This window comes from Mustela nivalis (assembly GCF_964662115.1).
Source record: "Mustela nivalis genome assembly, chromosome: 6".
In the NCBI taxonomy this organism is placed as follows: domain Eukaryota; kingdom Metazoa; phylum Chordata; class Mammalia; order Carnivora; family Mustelidae; genus Mustela; species Mustela nivalis.
This window is the reverse complement of record NC_139025.1, coordinates 75315630-75338869: the sequence shown is the minus strand read 5'-3', so window position 1 is coordinate 75338869 and position 23240 is coordinate 75315630. Positions and strand designations below refer to the sequence as shown.

The window sequence follows — 23240 nt, the reverse complement described above, 5'->3', positions numbered from 1 at the left end:
TGTATAGAAATATGTCGTCAATTAGGCCAGCCATTTCCAAAGCATCGAATAAGAGAACAGCGAAGCTGCCATGCCAGCCCGTCCATGTAAGAGACAGAAGAGCATGTATAGGGGTTGTATGTGTCAGGCTCCATTCAAAACATAATTGTCTCAATGTGCCATTGCTAGACAATATTTTGGCTTATTTATTTCCTCAGTTACACAAAGAGTTAGTGTTTTCTTTTATGATTAGCTTTTAAAAGATCCAAAAGAGGCACGGACTTGGGAGTCTCAGCAAATGATACAGCCTCAGTGGAAAATATCACTCATGCTCATCTCATTAGATGATCAAATTTTCTTAATTGTCTAACTACTTTTTTCCACAGGAGTTCTCTGTAGTTTCTCATATGTATTCCCTTCCTTGCCTACCTCCACTTCAAATGTTCACACCAAAAGGACAAACTTACTAAAAATCTTAATGCCACTAGATAATCTTAAATTTAGAAAGATTTGGTGAAGCATCTGTTTAGGGTGTCTTTACCATAAAATGCATGTAAAGGTTGAGAGAACAAGTACAAGTGAACCCAAAGGTGAAGGGGCTTTTCATTTTCTAGGCCTTCAAGGCAGCGATGGCTGCAGAGGTTTCTTCTCTTTCAATGTCTTGTTCTCTTCTTCTCCCGCTAAAATTCTTGAATGCTGATCTTCAGGACACCCGAGGAACAAGACAGGTGGGAAGACTGGCGTGGTCTCTATATACATTCATCTTTCAATTGAAATTTCCCACCCACTCACCTTCACTCAGATCCAGCTTTTCCCTTCTTACTCAAACTTCAGTCCTTGCCCTTGTCATATTTAGGATTCTAAGGCTCAGGAAAGCAAGAGTTTGAAAAGCCATAGAAAATGTGGGAAAGGGAAATGGACATTGAGGAGGGTATGTGCTATGGTGAGTGCTGTGAATCGTGTGAGACTAACGAATCACAGACCTGTACCCCTGAAACAAATAATGTATTATATGTTAATATAAAAATAATTTTTTAAAAATGGGGCGCCTGGGTGGCTCAGTGGGTTAAAGCTGCTGCCTTTGGCTCAGGTCATGGTCCCAGGGTCATGGGATTGAGCCCCCCATCGAGCTCTCTGCTCAGCGGGGAGCCTGCTTCCTCCTCTCTCTGCCTGCCTCTCTGCCTACTTGTGATCTTTGTCTGTCAAATAAATAAATACTCTTTAAAAAGAAAAAAATTTTAAAATAGAAAATGTGGGAAATGACTCTGGAGGTAGCCATACAACCTAAAAATTATGACTAGGACTAGATTATTTGATATTACTACCCCGGTTTGCAATGTCAAAAGATGTTTCACCTCTTGGATTCAGTCATATTCCCATGTTACTTACATTTATTTTGTGCCTAAGTAACCCTATAGAGATTAGATAAATGTCTCCCAAATTTATGTTAACTTTATTCACATTAAAGCTGCTACAACTTGTTTAAGTTGGGAATGCTTTCAGCTACAAGGAACAGAAAATCTAACTAAGTAGCTTAAACTGGAAGGACTTTTTAATAATGTATGAAACAAGAATTCCAAAGCAGGTTTTCTCAGGGTTGTTCTGACATCTTGATAATATCATTAAGAACACAGACTCTTCATCTTTCTGCTGCACCATCTCAGCTTATTAACTTCATTCTCAGGCATGTTGCCTCATGATTGCAACATTGCTGCCACAGCGCCATACATCATAGTCTGTATTTCAGAATGGAATAAAAAAAAGGATATGCATCCAAACTGTTCTCTTGCTTTTTCCTTCTAACAGAAAAGCAGTTTTTCCTTGTAGAGGCCTTCCAAAAAATTGCTAGTTATAACAAATTAGCCAGAACTGAATTATATAACTAGCTCTAAATTCCAACAAAAGTTAGAGAAGTTTGGGGCTCCTATGGGGCTCAGTCAGTTAAGCGTCTGTCTTCAACTCGTGTCATGATTTCAGGGTCCTGGGAGCTCACCGGGAACATGCTTCTCCCTCTCCTCCCTGCTTGTGCTCTCTCACACTGTCTCTCTCTCTCTCTCTCTCAAATACAGAAATAAAACCTTAAAAAAAAAAAAAAAAAGATGGGCTCCTATGTGGCTCAGTGAGTTAAAGCCTCTGCCTTCGGCTCAGGTCATGATCTGAGGATCGAGTCCTGCATCGGGTTCTCTGTTCAGCGGGGAGCCTGCTTCCCTCTCTCTCTCTCTGCCTGCCTCTCTGCCTGCTTGTGATCTCTCTGTCTGTCAAATAAATAAATAAAATCTCAAAAAAAATTAAAAAATAAAAATAAAATAAAAAATGAGAAAAGGGAATGTTTGTCTTATAAACCTCCATACTGGCAAAAGAAAAGGGATTGGGGCTGGCTTTTGAGATTCAATCAATAGTTTATGACACATGTTTATATTATGCATAAAGTGCTAGCTATCGAATTAATTACAAAGGGTTCAGGACCTTTAAGAGCCCTTATTTAGAATAAGTTTCTCCTTCCAGCAGAAAAAAAGGTTGAGAATACTGATGGAGAAATTTAGAAGGGACTGGGATAGCCATGGCAGATGATGCTGACAACATGGATATACAGACAAACTGTATGTGAAAGAGAATCGTTAGCCAAACCCTATCTAAAATAAGGGGGAAATTGTACTAGTATTCATAATTCATGTCTTGAGACCCTCCCAAAGCAAAAAGAGTATGATAAGAAGAGATCTATTATGACAATGATTTTTTTTAAGCAAGTGAATCTTTATAAATTATTTAAAATAGACAAGCCAATAGGGGTGCCTGGGTGGCTCAGTTGGTTAAGCATCTTGATTTCGGCTCAGGTCCTGATCTCAGGGTTGTGAGTTCAAGCCTCGTGTCAGGCTCTGCACTAAACATAGAGACTGGTTGGGATCCTTTTTCTCCTTCTCCCTCTGCCCGCATACCCCCAACACCCCACCACACACACTTTCTCTCTCTCTTAAAAAAAAAAAAAATAGACAAGCCGATAATACCAGCTAAGACTTAATATCCACAGATTCCATTACGATGTGCCAAGTAGTAAACTAAGTGCTTTACACATATATGTGTGTGATTTACATTCATATATACATATAACCTCTCAGCTGCCCTATGAGGGCAGCACATTCACTCATTTGCCAGATCACACAGGAAGAAGCTAAGCCTAAAACAGGAGATCATGCTTTTAACCATATCACATTATTATTTGCTACTTTTTATTTGTTCTCAAGTATTTCCCATTCATTTTATGTACTTGTTATTTAATCATTAGGATTCATGAAGTTTAACTCTTTTTTTTTTTTTTAGATCATTCATTTTTTTGTGTGTTACAAAAACAAAAATAAATCCAAGCAGGTAATGAAATAATCATATTGTTTTAAGTTTCTCATCCTGGGTTCTCTGTCCTAGATTTAGTAAACAGTTCAAGGTTAGATTGCTTCAACCCTTCTTCTGGATGCTATGACATCTCCATCTTTTAACCATGTTTCTCTAGTTCAGCTTGTAACTGACTGACGACGTCATCCTTTATGTTGTCATCATTCCAATTATCCTCCCAGATGGGTGCATCTTCATCTTCACCTTAACCAGCCCAGTCTTCCTTGAGGAACTCCTCAAACTCGTTGTCCGCTGCTTTTTCTCGGACATGGTGACCTTTGGCACCAAAAACCTCTCAGGTCAAAATGAATCTGAACTCTCACTTTTCTTCATTGAAGCCACCAAACCCCTGCCACCTCTGGGCATAAAGTTTAACCCCTGTTTACATATGATGTAAATAGTCTTTTTTCTCTTTTCTTTTCCTAGTATACCTGGTTCACACAAATACCTACATGGTAAAGCCATTTCAATTACATTTTTCAAAAACCTAAAAAGTCAGATAATACAGATCTTGTAGCTAGTTTCAGAAATCTTAGATAAAAATTACAACTGACTTAAGAGAACAACCAACAAAAATAGACATCACAACACAAAAACAAGTACAAAGGACTAAAACAAAAATATAACCATACATCTATATGCAACCTGTTTATTCTAATGCCTCCTGTGTCTCACCTACTCTGAGTTTCCTACCTCTATAGCACAATGGCCAATATTATTCATAGACAAGTCATTGGTTCCCTGAGTTAATGGGCTATGTCCCTTCCCAGGACAGAACCCTGTTTTGCCCCACACATACATGGTAATACACATCCGGGTATTCATACCCAAATCTCCCCATCACAAACCACCCCTTTTTTAGCCTTTCTTTTTCTTGTCCCCCACCCTTTTTTTTTTTTTTTTTTACATTTTTGTTTCCTTTCTTTTTCTATACATCTTTATTATCATGCTTTGAGAAACTAAGTTCCTAAACATGCATAAGATCCTGAGCATATTTTCAACACATAATAAAATCCAGACCTTTTTATTTGTCAAAAAAAATACATCATATATGTTAATCTCCTCTTGTTCCCTTTTTACGTACTAAAATAATAAGTAGTTTAAATTTTCTAGTTTGCTTGAAGATGGTGAGCTTGAAGGTTAGGCCATAAGATGAAAACTTCTAATATTGGTTTGGAAAATAAAGACAATCACCTATGGGAAAGGACCTTCTACTTACTTCCTGACCTGGTTTTCCCTAACTCTGGCTATGTCTGTCCACTAATCCCTCTTTCCTTAACTATCTGGGATATAAAAAGCAAACAAACAAATAAACAACAACAACAACAAAATCAAAACTCATAATGGCAAGATCAACTGAAGAAAACAGTGACGGGAACATACATAACCTCTTCTTCCCTCCAATAACCCAGCAGGCGGCCTGACCTGGTATTTGCCACCCTACTTGTACACACAAATTTTTACTTGCTAGGTCAACTGTATTTAAACTGAAATATGGCAACTATAAATAAAATAATAAAATGGAGAGCATTTTTAGATTCCGACAAAGTCAAAGTTCATGGGGTTGCTCTCTTGAAAGCTGTAATTGAAGTCAGAGAGCCTAAAGAGAAAATAAGAAAAAAATCACTACATGGGCTGAATAATTCATATTGAAATCAGAAACATCAGATGAGGGCTGTAAGATACATCAATAGCTTAAAATGATCTCAAGTGAACAATCTGTGCCATTCTCCTTCTCTAGTCCCTGGGGGGGGGGGGGGAGCAAAAAAAAAAAAAGAGCTCTGAAGTCTTTTAAAGAGACTGTTATTCCATTAATTATTTGAGGCAGTTTTTGTTTCACTGGAATTAATTAACATGACCCTTCTTCTTTAAGCTCCAGCTGCATCTGATGTCACTGTGCTATGGCAAGGAAGAATGAAAGCCAGAGGAACTGAGTTGACTAAAGTGAAAAGCGTGCCCAAAAGCACTTGCAGGGCTCTTCTTGAGTCCGTGTTGGTCTATATATGGACCACATTCTAAATAAATTCAATCTATGTAATTTCATAGTTATAAAACCTTAATTGCTGCCCAACAGTAGACATTTTCAAGCTGGAATCATATATAGTGGTACCTCTCCATCTGTTTCACCCACATATTTTAAAACAATTTGGCCTCTATTCATTCAGATTTATTAAATTTCACCACAGTCTGTGACAGTTAACTTACAAAATCCTGAAAAAACAACCAATGGACAAACAAGCCAAATAAGAATACAGGAGATCGGGGCATCTGGGTGACTCCGTGGGTTATAGCCTCTGCCTTCAGCCCAGGTCACGATCCCAGGACCCTGGGATTGAGCCCTGCATCGGGCTCTCTGCTCAGAGGGGAGCCTGCTTCCTCCTCTCTCTGTACCTGCCTCTATGCCTGCCTGTGATCTCTGCCATATAAACAAATAAAATCTTTAAAAAAAATAAAAAGAATACAGGAGATTATTAACCTTAGAATCTAGGTTTAATATGCAGAATGGTACAGATCACAACTAAATCTTACAGATCTGCTAAATTGATAATGACTTAAATGTCCCCAACACCTAGATTTTCATCCACTCAGACAACACATCCCAATCCTTGCTCTCACCAGGTAAGCTGCACATGACAGGTTTTGTCCCGATCCTTGTTAAACACACCACATTGGAGGCTCCAGCTCCAAAGACAAACTAGATCTCAAACTCCAGCAGGCAGTGATAGAAGAGGAAATTCTGTATGGTCCACTGATTATTCTAGGACTAAGGCACTGTTCCTGACACAGAAAATCCTTGGACCAACGAGGTGCTACCTCTGCTCTAGGGGACTGGATATCTCGAGAACTGGGCCCCTAAGGATCCCTGGTCAATATCCCAAACATTTAAGAAAGCAGCTCATTCTAAGACACACTTAATTACAGTATTTGTAAACTAAGGGTACTTAACTGAAATACATTAACCAAAAGACTACTTTTCAGAGCTTTTGAGCTCAATCTAATGTCTCAGAGATTGTTTCCCACACTACTTCTCTTGACCGAGTAAATATGTTTTTTCTTGAATAACAACTTTTGCTATACTTCTTCTCCCTTTAACCTAAACCTACATTTTCATTTCTACAGTCAACAGTTTCTGAGTAACTTGTCTATCCTGCCATTAAGTATGGATGTAGAGGCTTAACAAATCCTGAATGGCTTTTATTATCAGGGATAGTCTCCTTAATTAACAAGAAAAAGCAACTATATCAATATGTAGATTACAATTCATCCCACCTATGATATGGCTTCCAAAATTCTGGCAGAGGAAGGGAGCTAACCTACAGCTTGATTCACCTAGCCCATTGACTAATAACCTGAATCTGTCTACATCCATAGTCTGGAGACCTTCCTTCAAGTGGAATGTTGTGGCTGGCACACTCTGAGATCTCAAACGTTTAAGAATTTATTCCTGAGTGCTTTGATATTCCTGTGGGTTTGGGTTTTTTTGTTTTTTTTTTCTTTTCTTTTCTTTCTTTTTTTTTTTTTTTTTTTTTAGTCCTTTTAAACTCTTACAATAATAATCCCCTTAACATTGATATGATAATCACCATGGTTTTGTACCAATATTGTTATGTAGGAAAATGAGATGTTCTGTTAATTATAATCAAATTCACTAACTACTATTGATTTCTTTTTAAAGGAACACACAAAGGCTTTTGGTTCTCTTCAATTTAAATGTAAACTGTCAAAAAACTGGAAATTACCACAGTGGACTGGTTGACTAATATATGACTGACTTATGCAATATAAAATTCTGAATCCATTAAAAAGATACTGTACAAGAATATGTATTGGCATGGAAAATGTTCATAATATACTACTTTGAGAAAAAAATCTTGCTACAGAATAGTATGTACAAAATAAACCACTTCGTTGGAGAAAATACACATAGGGAAAAAATAGGACATACATCAAAATATTAAGAATATGTGAGGACAATGAAATTACATGCAATTCTCTTTTGTATTTCTGAATTCTCCAAAGATTTGCACTGAATATTTATTATTTTTATAGTTTTTAAAAAAGAAATTTTTAAAAGGAAAATAGTTCCCAAAGTAATTTTGCAAGTCATTTCTTATACTATTTCACATCTATTATTAGTAAAGGTAATGGAACATCTTTCACCATAGAAGATTCTCATTTTAGTTTTAATATAAGAGAGGCAGTTTTTCCAGTTGCCTTTAAAAATAGCAAAAAGATTTAATGGGTCACTTCCATGTGCCAGGTTTTCTCACATATTCTATTAAAAGTGAAACATTAAGGATAGCCAGGGGAAAAATGGCCCACAAGGTATCTACAGTAATATATAGTCTTAGAATTTTAAAAAGACTTAGCACCACCACCACCGAACAAATAGTTTAAAACAGCTAACTTTTACTGAGCATTTATTAGTTGGGGGATTCTGATAAGAAGGAAATATGGCAGACAAAGTCCAAGTCAAGGAAAGCTGGAAGACAGGCTCAAGGAGCAAAGTTGGTTCTATGTCCCATAATGGAATATCACAGACCATCTGCATCAGAATCCTTCAAGGGACTGGTTAAAAAATGCAAATTCCTTGGGCTCCCAAACCTACTGACTCAGAGTCTCTGGAAGCAAGACTCAGGAATTTACTTTTTCTTATTTATTTATTTATTTCTTATTGGGGGGGTGGGGTGCAGAGGGAGTGAGAAAGACTCCCCGCTGAGCACGGAGCCCGACTTGGGGCTCAATCCTACAACCCTCAGATCACGACAAGAGCAGAAATCAAGAGTCTGATGCTTAACTGAGTGCATCACCCAGGTGCCCTTCAGAAATTTACATTTTAAAATTACAGATGATTGCTACAGATAAAGTCTGGGGAAACTCATGTTGTGAAAGATCAAGCCAAGAGAATGGGGTTAGAAAAAGATCAAGAGTCTTAAATGTCATGACAAGGAATGAGTTGATTCTACAGCAGATAAATAGGGCAGGGGATAAGGGGCTATGGATCAGCCAGAGATTTTAAGCTGGAGAGAGCAGTGTGTTAAAATCTGTGTTTTGGCTCAGTACTGCTCACTACAGCCTGAGGTGAAAAAGACAATTGGAAGCACTGGAGAATTCAGCAAAGTGATCTATAATGAAGCATTAACACTGGCCAAGAGAACGGTTGCCACCCTGGTACCAAAAAGAGAGGTGAAAGAAAGAAGCTCACGAAGACTTACTGTTGAATAAATAAGATGACTTGAATGCTGAAATTTTTTTTTAATTTTTTAATATATATTTTTTTAAATCTGACAGACAGAGATCACAAGTAGGCAGAGAGGCAGGCAGAAAGAGAGAGGGAAGCAGGCTCCCCTGAGCAGAGAGCCCAATGCGGGGCTCCATCCCAGGACCCTGAGATCACAACCTGAGCCGAAGGCAGAGGCTTTAACCCACTGAGCCACCCAGGCACCACTTGAATGCTGAAATGTTAAAGCCGAAAATTACAGATATGAAGAGGAAGATCTGGAGAAAATTTTCCAGTGGTACTTTAATACCTTCTAGTTCATTCATTCATTCAATCATGGAGGTGTTACTCACTATGTACTCAACACTAGTCCACATGCTAGGTCAAAAAACACGAAAACCATGGAATTACACACTTTAAATGAATGAACTGTAATGTATGTGAATGATATCTCAATGAAGTTGTTACTAAAACAAAACAGATGTGAGATTTCCCCCGTCCCTGGGAGAAAAACGTCTGCAATGCAGTGTTGTGTCAGGGCAGATGTAGACAGAGTGTTCTATAAGAATACTCAGGAACATCTTAGACAGACTAGGACCTGAAAGACATAATTCATGAACAAACAGTGGAGAAAAGCCAGGTATGGGGAATGCAGCAAAGCAGGAAGAAGGCAACCTGGAGAGCTCTTGACTTAAAGTGAAGACCTGAATGCCAGGACTGAAAATGAGACAGGAGACTGGCCTAGGGTGAAGGCAGATAAGGAAAAGGCCAGTGTATCATGGCCTCACTACTCCAGGTGTGGTCCTCAATCTGGCAACACTGGTTTCACCTAGAAGTTGTTATAAAGTCTTTTTTTTTTTTTTAATTTTTTTTTTAATTTTCTTTTTAAGACTTTATTTATTAATTTGTGTGACAGAGAGATCACAAGTAAGCAGAGAGGCAGGCAGAGAGAGGAAGGGAAGCAGGCTCCCTGCTGAGCAGAAAGCCCGATGTGGGGCTCGATCCCAGGACTCTGGGATCATGACCTGAGCTGAAGGCAGAGGCTTTAACCCACTGAGCCACCCAGGTGCCCCGAAGTTGTTATAAAGTCTTGCGGCCCCATCACAGACCTACATCAGAACCTCCATTTTGACAAGATGCCTAGGTGATTTCAGATGGACACAAAAGTTTGGAAAGCACTACACTAATATATTTATTCTCAAGACAATCCTATAGGGAATTACTGAGGAATTTAAGTCAGAGAGTAGCATGATCACATATGCTCCTTACATAAAGATCACTCTGGTAACAGAATAAAAAACAGATTATAGAAGGTAAGACCAAAAATTGCTTATGGTGTTGTTACAGGATCCAATGAAGAAATATAAAGGGTCCAAACAAAATAAGGATAGTACCAGGAAATGGTAAGTGATGGGCGGGCGGGAGGGGGCGGTGTTTGGCTGAAGGGGGAAATCAAGACAATTTTAAGTTTTTGGTCTGGGTATATGGATGGATGTTGATGCCATTCACCAGACAGGGAATACAATTAGTAAAAATTATAGTGGCTAACATTTCTCAAATGTGTACCAGGCATTATTTTAGGTGCTATGCATGAACTATGTCACTTAAATCCCCTTAACAACTCTACAAAGTCAGTATTACTATTATCCCATCTTCTAGATGAGGAAAGTAAGACATGAAGAAGTAGGGTAGGGAGAAAGAAAGAGGAAGGGAGGAGATGACAAGTTTAACGTCGAATATGCTAGGTTTGAGGGGCCTGTAAAGATGCCCACAGGCAGCTGTGGCAGGGATTTAGGTTTGTGAGGAGAACAAGGAGGCGGGAAACAGAGATCTGGAAGTCATCAACACAGGTTCATACCTAACTTTTCAGGAGCAGATCAGGCCACAGTGGGAGGGAGGGTAGGTGAAGGGCAGAACCTAAGAGCACCAATATCCGGGAGGTTAGAGGAGGCAGCTGAGTTTATGAAGAAGACCAAATGGCCAGAGAGAAAGAACAATAGTTATAACCACAGAGCAGCAATAACAAGAGCCAACAGTTAAGCCTGTTACCATCAGTTACCATTCTACGCATTTTTATATATATTAAAAAATTTAGTCACCATTAAAACCACATATACTGAGTATTATTATCCTCATTAAAAAATGAGGAAATTGTGGCACAGTAAAGTAAAGTAGTTTGGTCAAGGTCACACAGAAAGCAAAGAGCAAATCCAGGATTCAAACCCGAATGCAAACACTAAGTAGAGAGTCCATGCTTGACAGCTGGGATGCACTACGTCTCTTTCAGGCACTGGTAGAGGCAGAAGCCAAGGATGGAAACAGTTGTAACAAAGTTCTCAGAACAGCATCTGGTCCACAGTGAGACCTGGGTAAACACTAACCATTATTATTTGATCATTGTACTGCTATGGAGTTGTGCATTTACGCAAACCACGGTTCTTAGAAAAAAACAAATGACAACTAAAGAAGGTAAAAATCAAGGTTTTCATAGAGAAAGAAAGCAAAAAAACTTCCAACTTCTACTCAGTTTCCTATAGCTTCAATATCTAAGTTTCCACACCATCAACTTTCGACCACAATTGTGGCTACCAGTCCTTAAGCAGGCTGCGGTACACAGCAATGACTCACAGCCCCCTCCCCCCGCCCAAGACCCTAGATACCTTCTGAGTGTTATAAAGATTCCATTCCAGGGTGCTATCTTTAACACTGGGTATATTTTGCTCCATTCCACTTGCTTTACAGCAGGTAACTGACGCTGAAGGTCTCTCAGGTTCTTGACTATCCCCTGAAAACACACTTAGGCTCTGACCACTCCCAACAAATGGTAATTTGTTCTAATTAGGAGCATATGTTATCTACAATAAAATGATAACATATTTTCAGGTAATTTCCAAATTTCCAAGTTATACTGTATTTTGTTTATGCCCTTAAGACAATGGCTTCATGGTTAGTTTAATTCTTTCTAATTTAATAATTCTATCTGGCCCAGATTCCCCCCAAGTCAAGGATAAACAATGAATAAGAGTAACAATGAGGAAAATGGTCAAGAAAAGAAAATAGTTTAGCTTTCCAAAAGGTTAGGTTTTTGAAGTAAATTTATATATTTCTATCTAAGAGCATTTCTCAAAACACAATAAAGGCACTGGATGGCAGAAAGCATCTCACATAAGCGGGACATCTGGTCATCCTAGCCCTGAAGCAATATACATAAAAAATGCTATTTTTAAAACAAAATAAATGTGAATACCCTACCCCAGCATAAATGTAAGTATCAACACTTGTCAAAGAGACTTGGAATATAAAATTGACTAAAATTAATTCAAAGATTTGTGTACAAAGATGCTCACCATAGTACCTATCTTATAATAGTGAAAATGCCCAGCAGTAAATAAATTATGGTACATCCAGGTGATAGAATATTATCCAACCACTAAAAATATTCTCAATGAATGTTTAATAATATAAAAATTTTCACAATATATATTAAGTTTTAAAAAATCATAAGTGCTCGCTTCGGCAGCACATATACTAAAAAATCATAAAAATTACTGTATCAATATAGATGAAAGACTTAAGGAAATAAATTAATAATTAACAATTATTATCCCTGGGTAGTATTAGTTTATTTCTAATTTTCTTTTTCTTTTTTAAATTTTCTTCCTTTATATGTTTCTGTATTTTCAAAATTGTCTGAGATGTACGATTTCTCTAAGCAGAAAAAAAATTACCAAAAAGTTATTTTTTAAAAGTTTTTTTTTCTTGGGGCGCCTGGGTGGCGCAGTGGGTTAAGCCGCTGCCTTCAGCTCAGGTCATGATCTCAGGGTCCTGGGATCGAGTCCCGCATAGGGCTCTCTGCTCGGCAGGGAGCCTGCTTCCTCCTCTCTCTCTCTGCCTGCCTCTCTGCCTGCTTGTGATCTCTCTCTGTCAAATAAATAAATAAAATCTTTTTTAAAAAAAAGGTTTTTTTCTTTAAGATTTTATTCATTTTTCTGACAGAAAGACACAGCAAGAGAGGGAACACAAGCATGGAGAGTGGGAGAGGGAGAACCAGGCCTCCTGCTGAGCAGGGAGCCCAATAGAGATCTATATCCTAGAGTCCTGGGATCATGACCAGAGCCTAAGGCAGATGCTGAACAACTGAACAACCCAGGCACCCCTAAAAGTTTTTTCCAAAAAATTTCTGCTTCTATTTCTAACTCTTTTCCACTTTTTCTTACCCTAGTCTAAGCCTTAAGGTCTAGGGCAGATGTTCTTGAGTAGGGCAGAGCGAGGCCAGATTTGACACCCCCCCAAACCCGGGGATATTTGGCAATGTCTGTAGATCATATGGATTGGTTATTACAACTGGGGGTGAGAGATGTTACTGGATCTAGCAGATAAAGGTTAGGGATTTGGCTAAAATCCTACAATACACAGGAAAAGCCCACAGAAAGGAAGGATTATCTGGACTACTATGGCAGTAGCACAGAAGTTGAGAAATTTTGGTCTAAGATGAAAAAATATCAGTAAAAACAGGAAGAATGGGTTAAAATACAATATTAACTCTAGTGGGTTTAACTTTTTTACTTCTATACTAAGATATAGATAGATAGATAGATAGATAGATAGATACTATATAGAAAGAGACAGAACTATCTATATATTCTGACTTGATAAACATTTAATCCAGGTTTTGACCCAAATTCTATATTAAAATACAGATGTCCTGATTTTATGAAAAACATCTCCAGGACTTCTGTTCCCAGCATGAGCATGATGCTTGTCAAATTAGAAGTAAGATTTTTCTCAGCTTGAGCATATAGAGACCAATTCCAGGTAAAAATTTTTTAAGGACTGCTACAAAAATGTTTTAAAGTAAGGTCATATCCTTAAAAAAATAGCTGGTCCCCTTATTGTATATACTCCAGTATAAACAAAATAAAATATGCAAAACTAAGTTCTAACTAGTCTAAAGTGTAGTCTAACACAAAAATGTTTGTTTAAAACATATAGATACTCCGATACACAGAAAATAATTTATGTAAACTCATGAGAAATTACTTCCTATTGTGATGTCAGATTCAGGGAGTGGTAAAGCAAAAAGTACCAGGATTTGAGGAAATGAAGTTTCCTCCTTAATCTAAGAAGTCACTAAATAACAATTCACTTCGTAAGAATTTATTTTATCCCATTTTAGGGAGGTGTGCGTGTGCACACGCATGTGTATTGGGTATAACAAAGCACAACAGAGCATTAGGGTGAGGAAATTAAATAAAGGAGTAGGGTGTCTAGGAGCAGACAACAGTGTAGAAGGCAAGAAAGCAGAAAAAGAACACTGGAAATGAATAAAACAGGAATAACAAATTTTACAACTTATCTGTAGATGGAAATGGGGGGAAAGAATAATATATTCAAACAAAAACATGAAGGAAATGAGGGGAAATAAAACACTGAGGATATATGGCAGAAAAAGATCAGAACAGAAGAAGACATAGGGTTCATAACCCCCGATCAAGACTAAATGAAAAATACTTTTCAAATCTTCCATCTCTGATACGCTTTCAGTAACATTTGTTTATATGGATTCTCATTGGCTCTTTTTTTTTTTTTTTTTTTTGACAGAAATCACAAGTAGGCGGAGAGGCAGGCAGAGAGAGAGAGAGAGAGAGAGAGAGAGCAGGAAGCAAGCTCCCTGCCGAGCAGAGAGCCCGATGCGGGGCTCGATCCCAGAACTCTGGGATCATGACCTGAGCCGAAGGCAGAGGCTTTAACCCGCTGAGCCACCTAGGCGCCCCTCATTGGCTCTTTAAAAAAAAAAAAAATTGAAAATGATTCTATGGTTTGCAGGAGCGGGGGAGGGAGAGATTTCCAATGTCCTCCTCGCCATGCAAAAGGAGGGGCAGAATTCAATTGCTTTGTATTTTTAGTAACTTATTCGTGGTGGATATTAACTATTCTTTCTGAGGGGCAACAACTTTCAGCCACCCCACCAATTCTGAGTGGAGCTATCAATTATGATGTCCTATCCTCCGCCTGGTCTTTGAGATGAGCTTGACTATGCATAATATCCCCCGCCCCTCCTTACACAGCACAGTGGAAGGAGAGGGCACATGACCCCTAGCAAATGCAACCAGAGTTCTTTTACCAGACTTCCTCCAGGCCCAGAACTGAAAGATCATGTGATCTGCAGGTGCCACTGACCATCTTTTTCACCACAAAAAGAGCTGTCATGTGGATGAAACCAATGGTAAACAGCACAATTTGACATGAAAGCCAGTGACAAGAGAGCCTCAGAGACCATTTTCTGGCCTTGAATCCATGGGCCTGGGCGTCCAGGTCTTAGAGGCAAATAAAATCGTTTTTAGCTTTGAGTTGTGTTTGTTACTTCCAACTGAAATAGCTCTGGCTGGTAAACTGCTTAACACTGTCAAAGAGATGTTTGTTAAGTTGGTATCTCAGAACTATGAGGCATGAATTATCCAGACCCTTTTTAAAAAATCTATTACATCTTAGCTGTCAGCATAACTTGAGGTAATAAGTTTCATAAATATAAACTTAATGTTTAAAGAAGAAATTCATTTTAAATGACACATTTATTTCAAGATCTAACAAGTATCTCTACTGAGGTCTGATGTTACAAACTTGTTATTCTTGATGTTAAATACTTCCCCAATTTCCACCTTCACCTTTTTAAATTAAAGAGTCCTGCCTTTCTAATCTACCTACTTTACTGCCACAATCATTTTATTTCTCCCATTCTGAAATTCCTCTAGTTTCAGAGTGTTTTTATCAAGAAGTAGAAACCCCAACCATCCACAGAGGATTCCTGGCCAAGAAAATGCAAGTTTGTTTTGTTTTATTTTGTTTGTTTTCTTTTTAAAGGAGATAGTTTATTGACTATATTGCAAAAAGGGAGCAGAAGGCAGAATAGCAAAGGAGAGGCTGTCCGATGAAAAATGCAAGTTTCTGTATGAGTGACTAAGGAGAGACAAAACTTATCTTTTTAGTGTCCGGCCTCCCTCCAGTTCAGTAATGTGTTCATGTTTTTGGCCATAGCAGCACATTGGGCCAAAAGTTGTAGATAGATGTACATCCCCCTGGATTTTAACCAAGTTTGGAGCCATTATTTTGAAACCAAAACATAATCATACCATCCCTAAGTTCCACAATTGGCAAAAAGTCTCTATTGTACAAGGAGATGTTTAATGCTAATGGCTGCTGGTTTAGGGGACTTCCAGCTGAGGAGGGCCTCAAAGAGAAAGGGAAAAAAAGCCAGGGATAAGTTTCTGCAGCTGAAAAATCTGTTACCACCACAAACCCAGTATGTCATTACAACCAAGGTAGATGGAACTGGACAATTGAACAAAGGGCATTTTAGCACACCAAGGACCTAAGGACCCAAGGCATCAAAGGCAGACACAGGGGTAAGCATGCGAAGTAAAGATGAAATAAACCACCTAAATACCTCCACCACCCACTCTCACCTCCCACTGTGAATGAAACTCCACAGGAGCGACACCCCAGCTCAGTCCTCTACATTAAGTATCTCTCCTGGTTGGGTTAAGGTGAAACCACAATATATATTTTAAAAACAGACAAATAATTCTTCCTGCTGTCCCAATGGGTAAGCACAACTCTAGTACACTGGATTTTATTTTTAAAATTATCATTTTAGGGGCGCCTGGGTGGCTCAGTGGGTTAAAGCCTCTGCCTTCTGCTCAGGTCATGATCCGGGGTCCTGGGATCGAGCCCCGCATCGGGCTCTCTGCTCAGTAGGGAGCCTGCTTCCTCCTCTCTCTCTCTCTGCCTGCCTCTCTGCCTACTTGTGATCTCTGTCAAATAAATAAATAAAATCTTAAAAAAAAAAATTATCATTTTAAGGGCGCCTGGGTGGCTCAGTGGGTTAAGCCTCTGTCTTCAGCTCAAGTCATGATTTCAGGGTCCTGGGATCGAGAACTGCATCGGGCTCTCTGTTCAGCGGGAGGCCTGCTTCCCCCTCTCTCTCTGCCTGCCTCTCAGCCTACTTGTAATCTCTGTCAAATAAATAAAATATTTTTTAAGAATTATCATTTTAGCTATACAAAGAATAAACTGGGAAAGAGAAGAAGTTTAGCACAAGAAACTCCTGAGGATGATGCAAATGTTCTATACCTTGCTTATGGTAATAGTTACATGATAGAATATATTTGTCAAAACTCACTGAACTAGGGGACCTCAGTCGTTAAGCGTCTGACTTCAGCTCAGGTCATGATCCCAAGGTCCTAGAATCGAAACCTGCATTGGGCTCCCTGCTCAGTAGGCCTGCTTCTCCCTCTCCTACTGCCTCTGCTTATGTTTCTTCTCTTGCTCTCTGTCAAATAAATAAATAAAATCCTAAAAAAGCAAAACTGGTATGGCACTTTGCCCCACAGAGACTGGATTCAAAACACACACACACACACACACACACACACACACACACACACACACTTGCTGAACTACACAGTTGAAATGAGTGGATTTTATTACATATAAATTATTACCTCACTAAGTTTATTATAAAGAGAGATAGCTGGAAGGAAAGGAGAAGACAAACTCCACAGGGAGACAAATGCTAAAGGTCTGGGAAGAAGACATGCTATCCGGGGATGGAATGGGGGAGTGGGGTTGCCCACATGATGTTCTACCTAGGGCGAGGCCTTATTCCATAGATCACCCAGGAATTTCTACTTCTGAGAATTTCTTACACTTCATTAGAAATTGCCGAAAGTGGAAACAAATAAATCAATCTATCCTCCGGTGGGCCATGTGCCCCTAGATACTCCCATTGGAGGTGAAATCCATTATAAGTTAAAAACGAAGAAGCTAAATTACCTTCTGAGATAAGATGTAAGGTAAGAGGGGTTTTCTCTCCTCTCCCACACTTTTCTATAGTGCCCCCACCACCCTGCCCCAACACTTTGGAGGTTGTAGCTAAATCCCAGAAACCCCATTCACAGACCCTCTTCCAGAGTTTCCCTCCTTTGAACAGTTAAAAGCAATAGGAAGATTTAAAATGTTTTTCTGGTGGCCTCATGAAAATTAAAACCTCTTTGTACTCTTTCAGCCACTGGGCAATATACCAGACATTCATACTTCAAGAGATAATAACAAATTTCAAGAAAGTCATGAGCTTTCTTCTTTGCTCAAGCAGTCTGAAGTATTTCTGAGTAGCTTACAAGTTCCACAGTCCACAAAAATTCATGGTTTAATGGGAATTAACTTCCAGTTTCCAAAGCTAGAGCTACTGGTGTTAACTTACACTGTTCCCTCTCCTTCCCACCCTATATCTCATCCATCATAGAGACCTGTCTCCCAAGTTGGTCCCCTTCCATCCCTTCCCATCTGCCTGTGCCTCAGTCTACCAGGCAACCATTTCCTATTCTGTTTCCTGCAACAGTTTCTTTGGTTTCCCTTGGCTCCCAGCTCTCCTCTCTATTACTCATCCTGTTCAACCTGCCTGAAAACGTGCTTACTTGTTTAATCACTTCTTTATACCCTACTTCATTCCTACAAGGAGACTAGTCATCCCAAACCATTATTTACAGGAGACAGACTATTAGGGACATCAGGAGGATAAATAGAAGAAGCATGACAGGACACTTGAGTAAATCAAATGTACTTACTAAACCCCAAATCTGGCACATGATCAGACATGAGGTTTCTGTCCTGCTTTCAGATGTTGAAAGTAGTCTGAAAAAATGTACTTTCAAGACGAAAATGTAAGAATTTCCAGGATTGATGGTAAAGGGAAGAGGCCCAGAAAAAATCTAGGCTTCAGTAGGTATGAAGGAATATGGTAGGAAAGGAAGAGTACAGATATACAATCTATTGGCCTAAACTGCTATCTCATCTAGGAAAGGTTACATGGCTTCTCAAGCAGGGGTTTTAGAGGTTTTTGTACAGTTACAAAACTCAGCATCCTGATACACAGTGGGACTCTTAATTAAACAACTTCAGGTAATCTTGGCCATTCTGTAGTATTTTTGGTGTTATCCCTGTTTGGGAAGTTCATGTGAGGAGGACTATCATTCCAATTCTCCTCCACAAATGCGGAATCCTCTGAAGTTACTGAAAGCATCTATGGGTGACATTATGATTCATATAGCCACTGGCAAGTCAAAACTAGCAAATATTTTCAAAATCAGAAGCAGTGAGATATCTTAGCCATTTTCAATTCTTTTGGGAACAAGCCAGGTGGATATAAAAACAAATTGGCCCACAACTCTGTGAATATACTAAAAACCACTGAACTATAAACTTTAAGTTGGGAATGGAATGGTATGTAAATTACCTCTTAATAAAGCCTTTACTTTAAAAACCAACAAACATATTTTAACCAAAATGTTAGTTTCCATGGGCGCCTGGGTGGCTCAGTAGGTTAAGCCTCTGCCTTTGGCTCAGGTCATGATCCCAGGGGCCTGGGATCAAGTCCCGCATAGGGCTCTCTGCTCAGCAGGGAGCCTGCTTCTCCTCATCTCTCTCTCTCTGTCTGTCTCTCTGCCTATTTGTGATCTCTCTCTCTCTGTCAAATAAATAAATAAAATCTTTAAAAAAAAAATGGTAGTTTCCAGAAATGCTATATCCTAGGAACCTAGTTATTGCCCTTAAAATGTTTATACTGCCTGGAAAAATTTACAAAATGGAAGCCCTGATAAATTACTGTGACAAAACCATTATCATTTTAGCAACAAATAAACTGAATGGTCTCTTTCCTTTCACAGTAATGGGAGCTGATCTGTATCACACATCAAAATCTGCTTTGAATGACATTTTTTAAAAGGGTACTTTTCAGATTTAACCACTATGTTGAATACCATAATTATGACATGTCACTAATACATCTTTCCTTGTAATCTACTCCAGAACTTCCTTCCCCATAATCCTCTGTGAAGAAAAAAGTCCTTGTGTTTATCCATTGATTTAACATCTAATGATTTCCCTCTTCCTCTAGTAATCACTACCCAAGCTTTTACCTCTGGAATCATTCCAACTTTCCCCATGTCCTGACCCACTCCCTAATTTCTACTTAGAAATATCACACCAGCTGTCTGCCTGCTGTGGAGGTAACAACAGGTTATTTATGCTCCCAGATATTCAAAGTAGGTCAAGAATATAAAAAACAGACTGTGAATCCTTTGAGGGAAAGGGCTGTGTCTTGTTCATTGTTCGAACCTCTCAATATTAAGGACAGTACCTAGCACCCGGGAGGTGCTCAAAAAATATTTTGACCCACCATTAAGCGAAGGTCCATTCACAAAAAGAATTAAGTCAACAAATAGCCAAGACACTAGAATATACTTGGACATAAATGTATTTAAAAGGCAATTTAAGGGGCGCCTGGGTGGCTCGGTGGGTTAAGCCTCTGCCTTCGGCTCAGGTCATGATCCCAGGGTACTGGGATCGAGCCCCACATCGTGCTCTCTGCTCAGCAGGGAGCTTGCTTCCTCCTCTCTCTCTGCCTGCCTCTCTGCCTACTTGTGATCTGTCAAATAAATAAATAAAATCTTTAAAAAAAAAAAAAGGCAATTTAAGCTCAACTTACTCTTGATGTCTAAACCAGACTGTCTTTACAACGACTAGAAGGTGAATTTTAAGAGCGTGTGATGAAGCTATGACCAAAAGCCAAAACCTTGAGATTTAAAAATCATAGTGTTTTGGGGCGCCTGGGTGGCTCAGTGGGTTAAGCCGCTGCCTTCGGCTCGGGTCATGATCTCAGGGTCCTGGGATCGAGCCCCGCGTCGGGCTCTCTGCTCAGCAGGGAGCCTGCTTCCCTCTCTCTCTCTCTGCCTGCCTCTCCATCTACTTGTGATTTCTCTCTGTAAAATAAATAAATAAAATCTTTAAAAAAAAATAAAAATAAAAATAAAAATCATAGTGTTTTTATTTTATTTTATTTTATTTATTTGACAGAGAGCTATCACAAGTAGGCAGAGCAGCTGGCAGAGATAGAGAGAGAGAGAGGAAAGCAGGCTCCGAGCAGAGAGCCTGATGTGGGGCTCGATCCCAGGGCCCTGAGATCATGACCTGAGCCGAATGCAGAGGCTTAACCCACTGAGCCACCCAGATGCCCCTAGAAATCATAGTGTTTTTTTTTTTTTTCTGAAAAATTATTTTGGGAGAAAAAAGCTGATTCAAGACCAAGAGCAATTTATTATCCAATCAGTCTCTAGTTAATCAGTCTACAATTAGACAGCTCAGGAAGGGACTCCTCACTGTGCAGTGTAGAATGGAGGGCTATACAAAGTAACTAAGGAATGTTTACAGACTTGTATCTCTTCATAGGAAAATGCCTCTGATATTTCTCAGTACCTACTTCATACCATCATTATGAGGATTAAATGAGTTAATATTTGTAAAGAACTTAGAGTAGTACCTGGCGCATAGTTAGGATTAATGTTTATTAATAAAGTAGCCAAATCAGTTTCCAATTACATTCATTCATACATTAGAAACCTACAATGCCTAAGAAAATTACCAGGTTTAGGGGTGCCTGGGTGGCTCAATGGGTTAAAGCCTCTGCCTTCGGCTCAGATCATGATCCCAGGTCATGGTCCTGTGATGGAGCCCCACATGGGGCTCTCTGCTCAGCAGGGAGCCTGCTTCCCTTCCTCTCTCTCTCTCTCTCTCTGCCTGCCTCCCAGCCCACTTGTGATCTCTGTCTAGCAAATAAATAAATAAAATCTCTTAAAAAAAGAAAGAAAGAAAATTACCAGGTTTAGAGAGAAGTTCCAATTGTACAGTATTTTAAGTCTGTGGCTAGAAAGGCGTTTCACGGTAAAATTAATCCTATACCCATTTCTTGAGAAATTCATGGGTTACAAAAGCTTTCCCATCTAATTCCTAGGTTTGATCCTCACAAGAGCCTTGAAAGATGCAGAGCAGGTATAATTAACTCCACTTACCGATAAGAGACAACTGAACAAAAGAAGTTAAGTGACTCGCCCAAGGTCATACAGTAAGTGAAAAGGCCTGGGCTAGAATCCAGGTCTCTTGATGGCAGGTCCACACTTCTAAAAACATGCTGCGACTTGGGTCCTGGGCTTACTGGGGTCACATTTGTAAACAATAATTCTAAGATCCTAAATGGAGATTCTGCAGCTAACACGAACTTGGAAAGTTAAGCCCATTCTGTTAACTGGAACTAAAGGTAATTAATAGTTGGCAAAACACCTACGTTACAGTGAGTTACAGTATAAAGTGCCATGACGACACACATTCACAGAGCACCACACACTGCCCAAGCAGTGTTCAGAAGTCTTCAAAGGGACAGTTCTCCAAAATGGGCCATTCGTGCAAAGATTAGCAGACCCAGAAAATACGAATGTCGGTGTAAGAGAGAAAAGGCTGCCGCTGTCCTTACACTAAACCCCGAAGGAAAGCCTCGCCCCAGCGGACGGGGAAGGCAGGGAGTGTAACAAGGCTCGCAGGGATTACACGTAGGTAGCAACTCCCGGGGACCAAGGAGAGCCGACGATCCCAGCCCGTGAATCATCTCGCATCCAGCCGGCTGCGTCCTCCCCAGGCGCTCGCCACCCCCGGGAAGCCATCTGAAACGCGGCGGCGGAAGGTGAGAAGCGGCTGGCGGCCGTGTGCAGGGTTCCCAACAGCCGCACGGAAAGGCTGGCTGGTGGCAGAAGTGGCCCCGCATACCAGCACAAGGCGTTATTCCAAGCGCCCGTCCCCACGGGAGGGAGCATCTCCTCGCGCCGAACGAGCATCTCCCGCGGCCAGGATTTCTTCCAAACCCAGCCGGCGGGCGGGGCAGCCCTGACCCAGGCCCCCTTCCCAGTCGGAAACCCGCCGAGCCGCCCGCCAGGGGAGCGGGGCAGCGGCCCCAGAGGGCCCCCCGAGGCAGGCCGCCCTCCGCCGCCGACGCCCGAAAGAGGAAGGCGCCTCTGCGGCAGGAGGGCCGGGCGGGGGATTTCGAAACGCGGGGGACCGGGGTGCTGCGGCCGCCGGGCCCTCGCACCCCCACCCCGCCCCGCCCCAGCCTGACAGCCCGCGGCGCCCGGCCGCGCGGCCCCCTCCCCACGGCGCCGCCCGCCTCACCTTTGTGTAGAGCTCGGACGCGGCCATGGCGGGGTCCCGCGGCGCCGACGCCCCCCGCCTGAGCGGAGGCCGTACCTCGCCTGGGCGGCCGCCCGCGCCGACTAGGAAGCGCCCAGGCAGCCGCCGGCAGGGAACGGGGCAGGGCCGGGCGGGGCGAGGGTGCCGGGCGGGGCGGGGCGGGGCGCCTCAGGCGCGGGCGGCCCGCGGGGGCCAGGCCATCACTGCCCCGCGCGCCGCGAGCAGGCGCGAGCGCTCCGCGTGCCCGGGGTCCTCGGGGTCGCCTCCGCAGCCGCCTGGGCGGCCGGTGATGCTGCCGCTGCCGCCGCTGCCGCCGCCGCCGCCGCCCTGTGCATTGTGGGAGCGGGAGGAGGCTGCGCTCCGGCGCTACCCCCGCGGCTGCCCCCGGCGCTCGCCCGCGCACGCGGCCTCCCCTGGGCGGTCCGCCCAGAGCATCCTCCGCCTGACCGCGTGCGCGGCCGCCGCCGAGGCTCCGAAGCGCGCCCCCGACCTCTCTTCCGTGGCACACCTGCCCCGGGGGCGCGTCACGCCCCGGACGCCCCTCTCCCCTAAGCGAGCCCTGGACTGCGCAGTACGGCCCAGCCAC

At 41.3% G+C, this 23240-nt stretch overlaps 1 protein-coding gene across 4 annotated transcripts in view; it reads right to left on the bottom strand.

The window, feature by feature from the left end:
* The window catches only part of MYO5A (myosin VA), a 193863-nt gene extending 170886 nt beyond the window's left edge, over nucleotides 1-22977 (bottom strand). For 2 of the 4 annotated variants that reach the window (XM_082734714.1, XM_082734715.1), the window contains exon 1: nucleotides 22637-22955. In XM_082734714.1, coding sequence (XP_082590840.1) covers nucleotides 22637-22663 — 27 coding nt within the window. In that variant the 5' untranslated portion in view covers nucleotides 22664-22955. Of the gene's footprint in view, nucleotides 1-22636 lie in introns of all 4 variants that reach the window. The other 2 variants (XM_082734712.1, XM_082734713.1) reach the window with 2 other exon arrangements.
* Nucleotides 22978-23240: the final 263 nt, after the last annotated feature.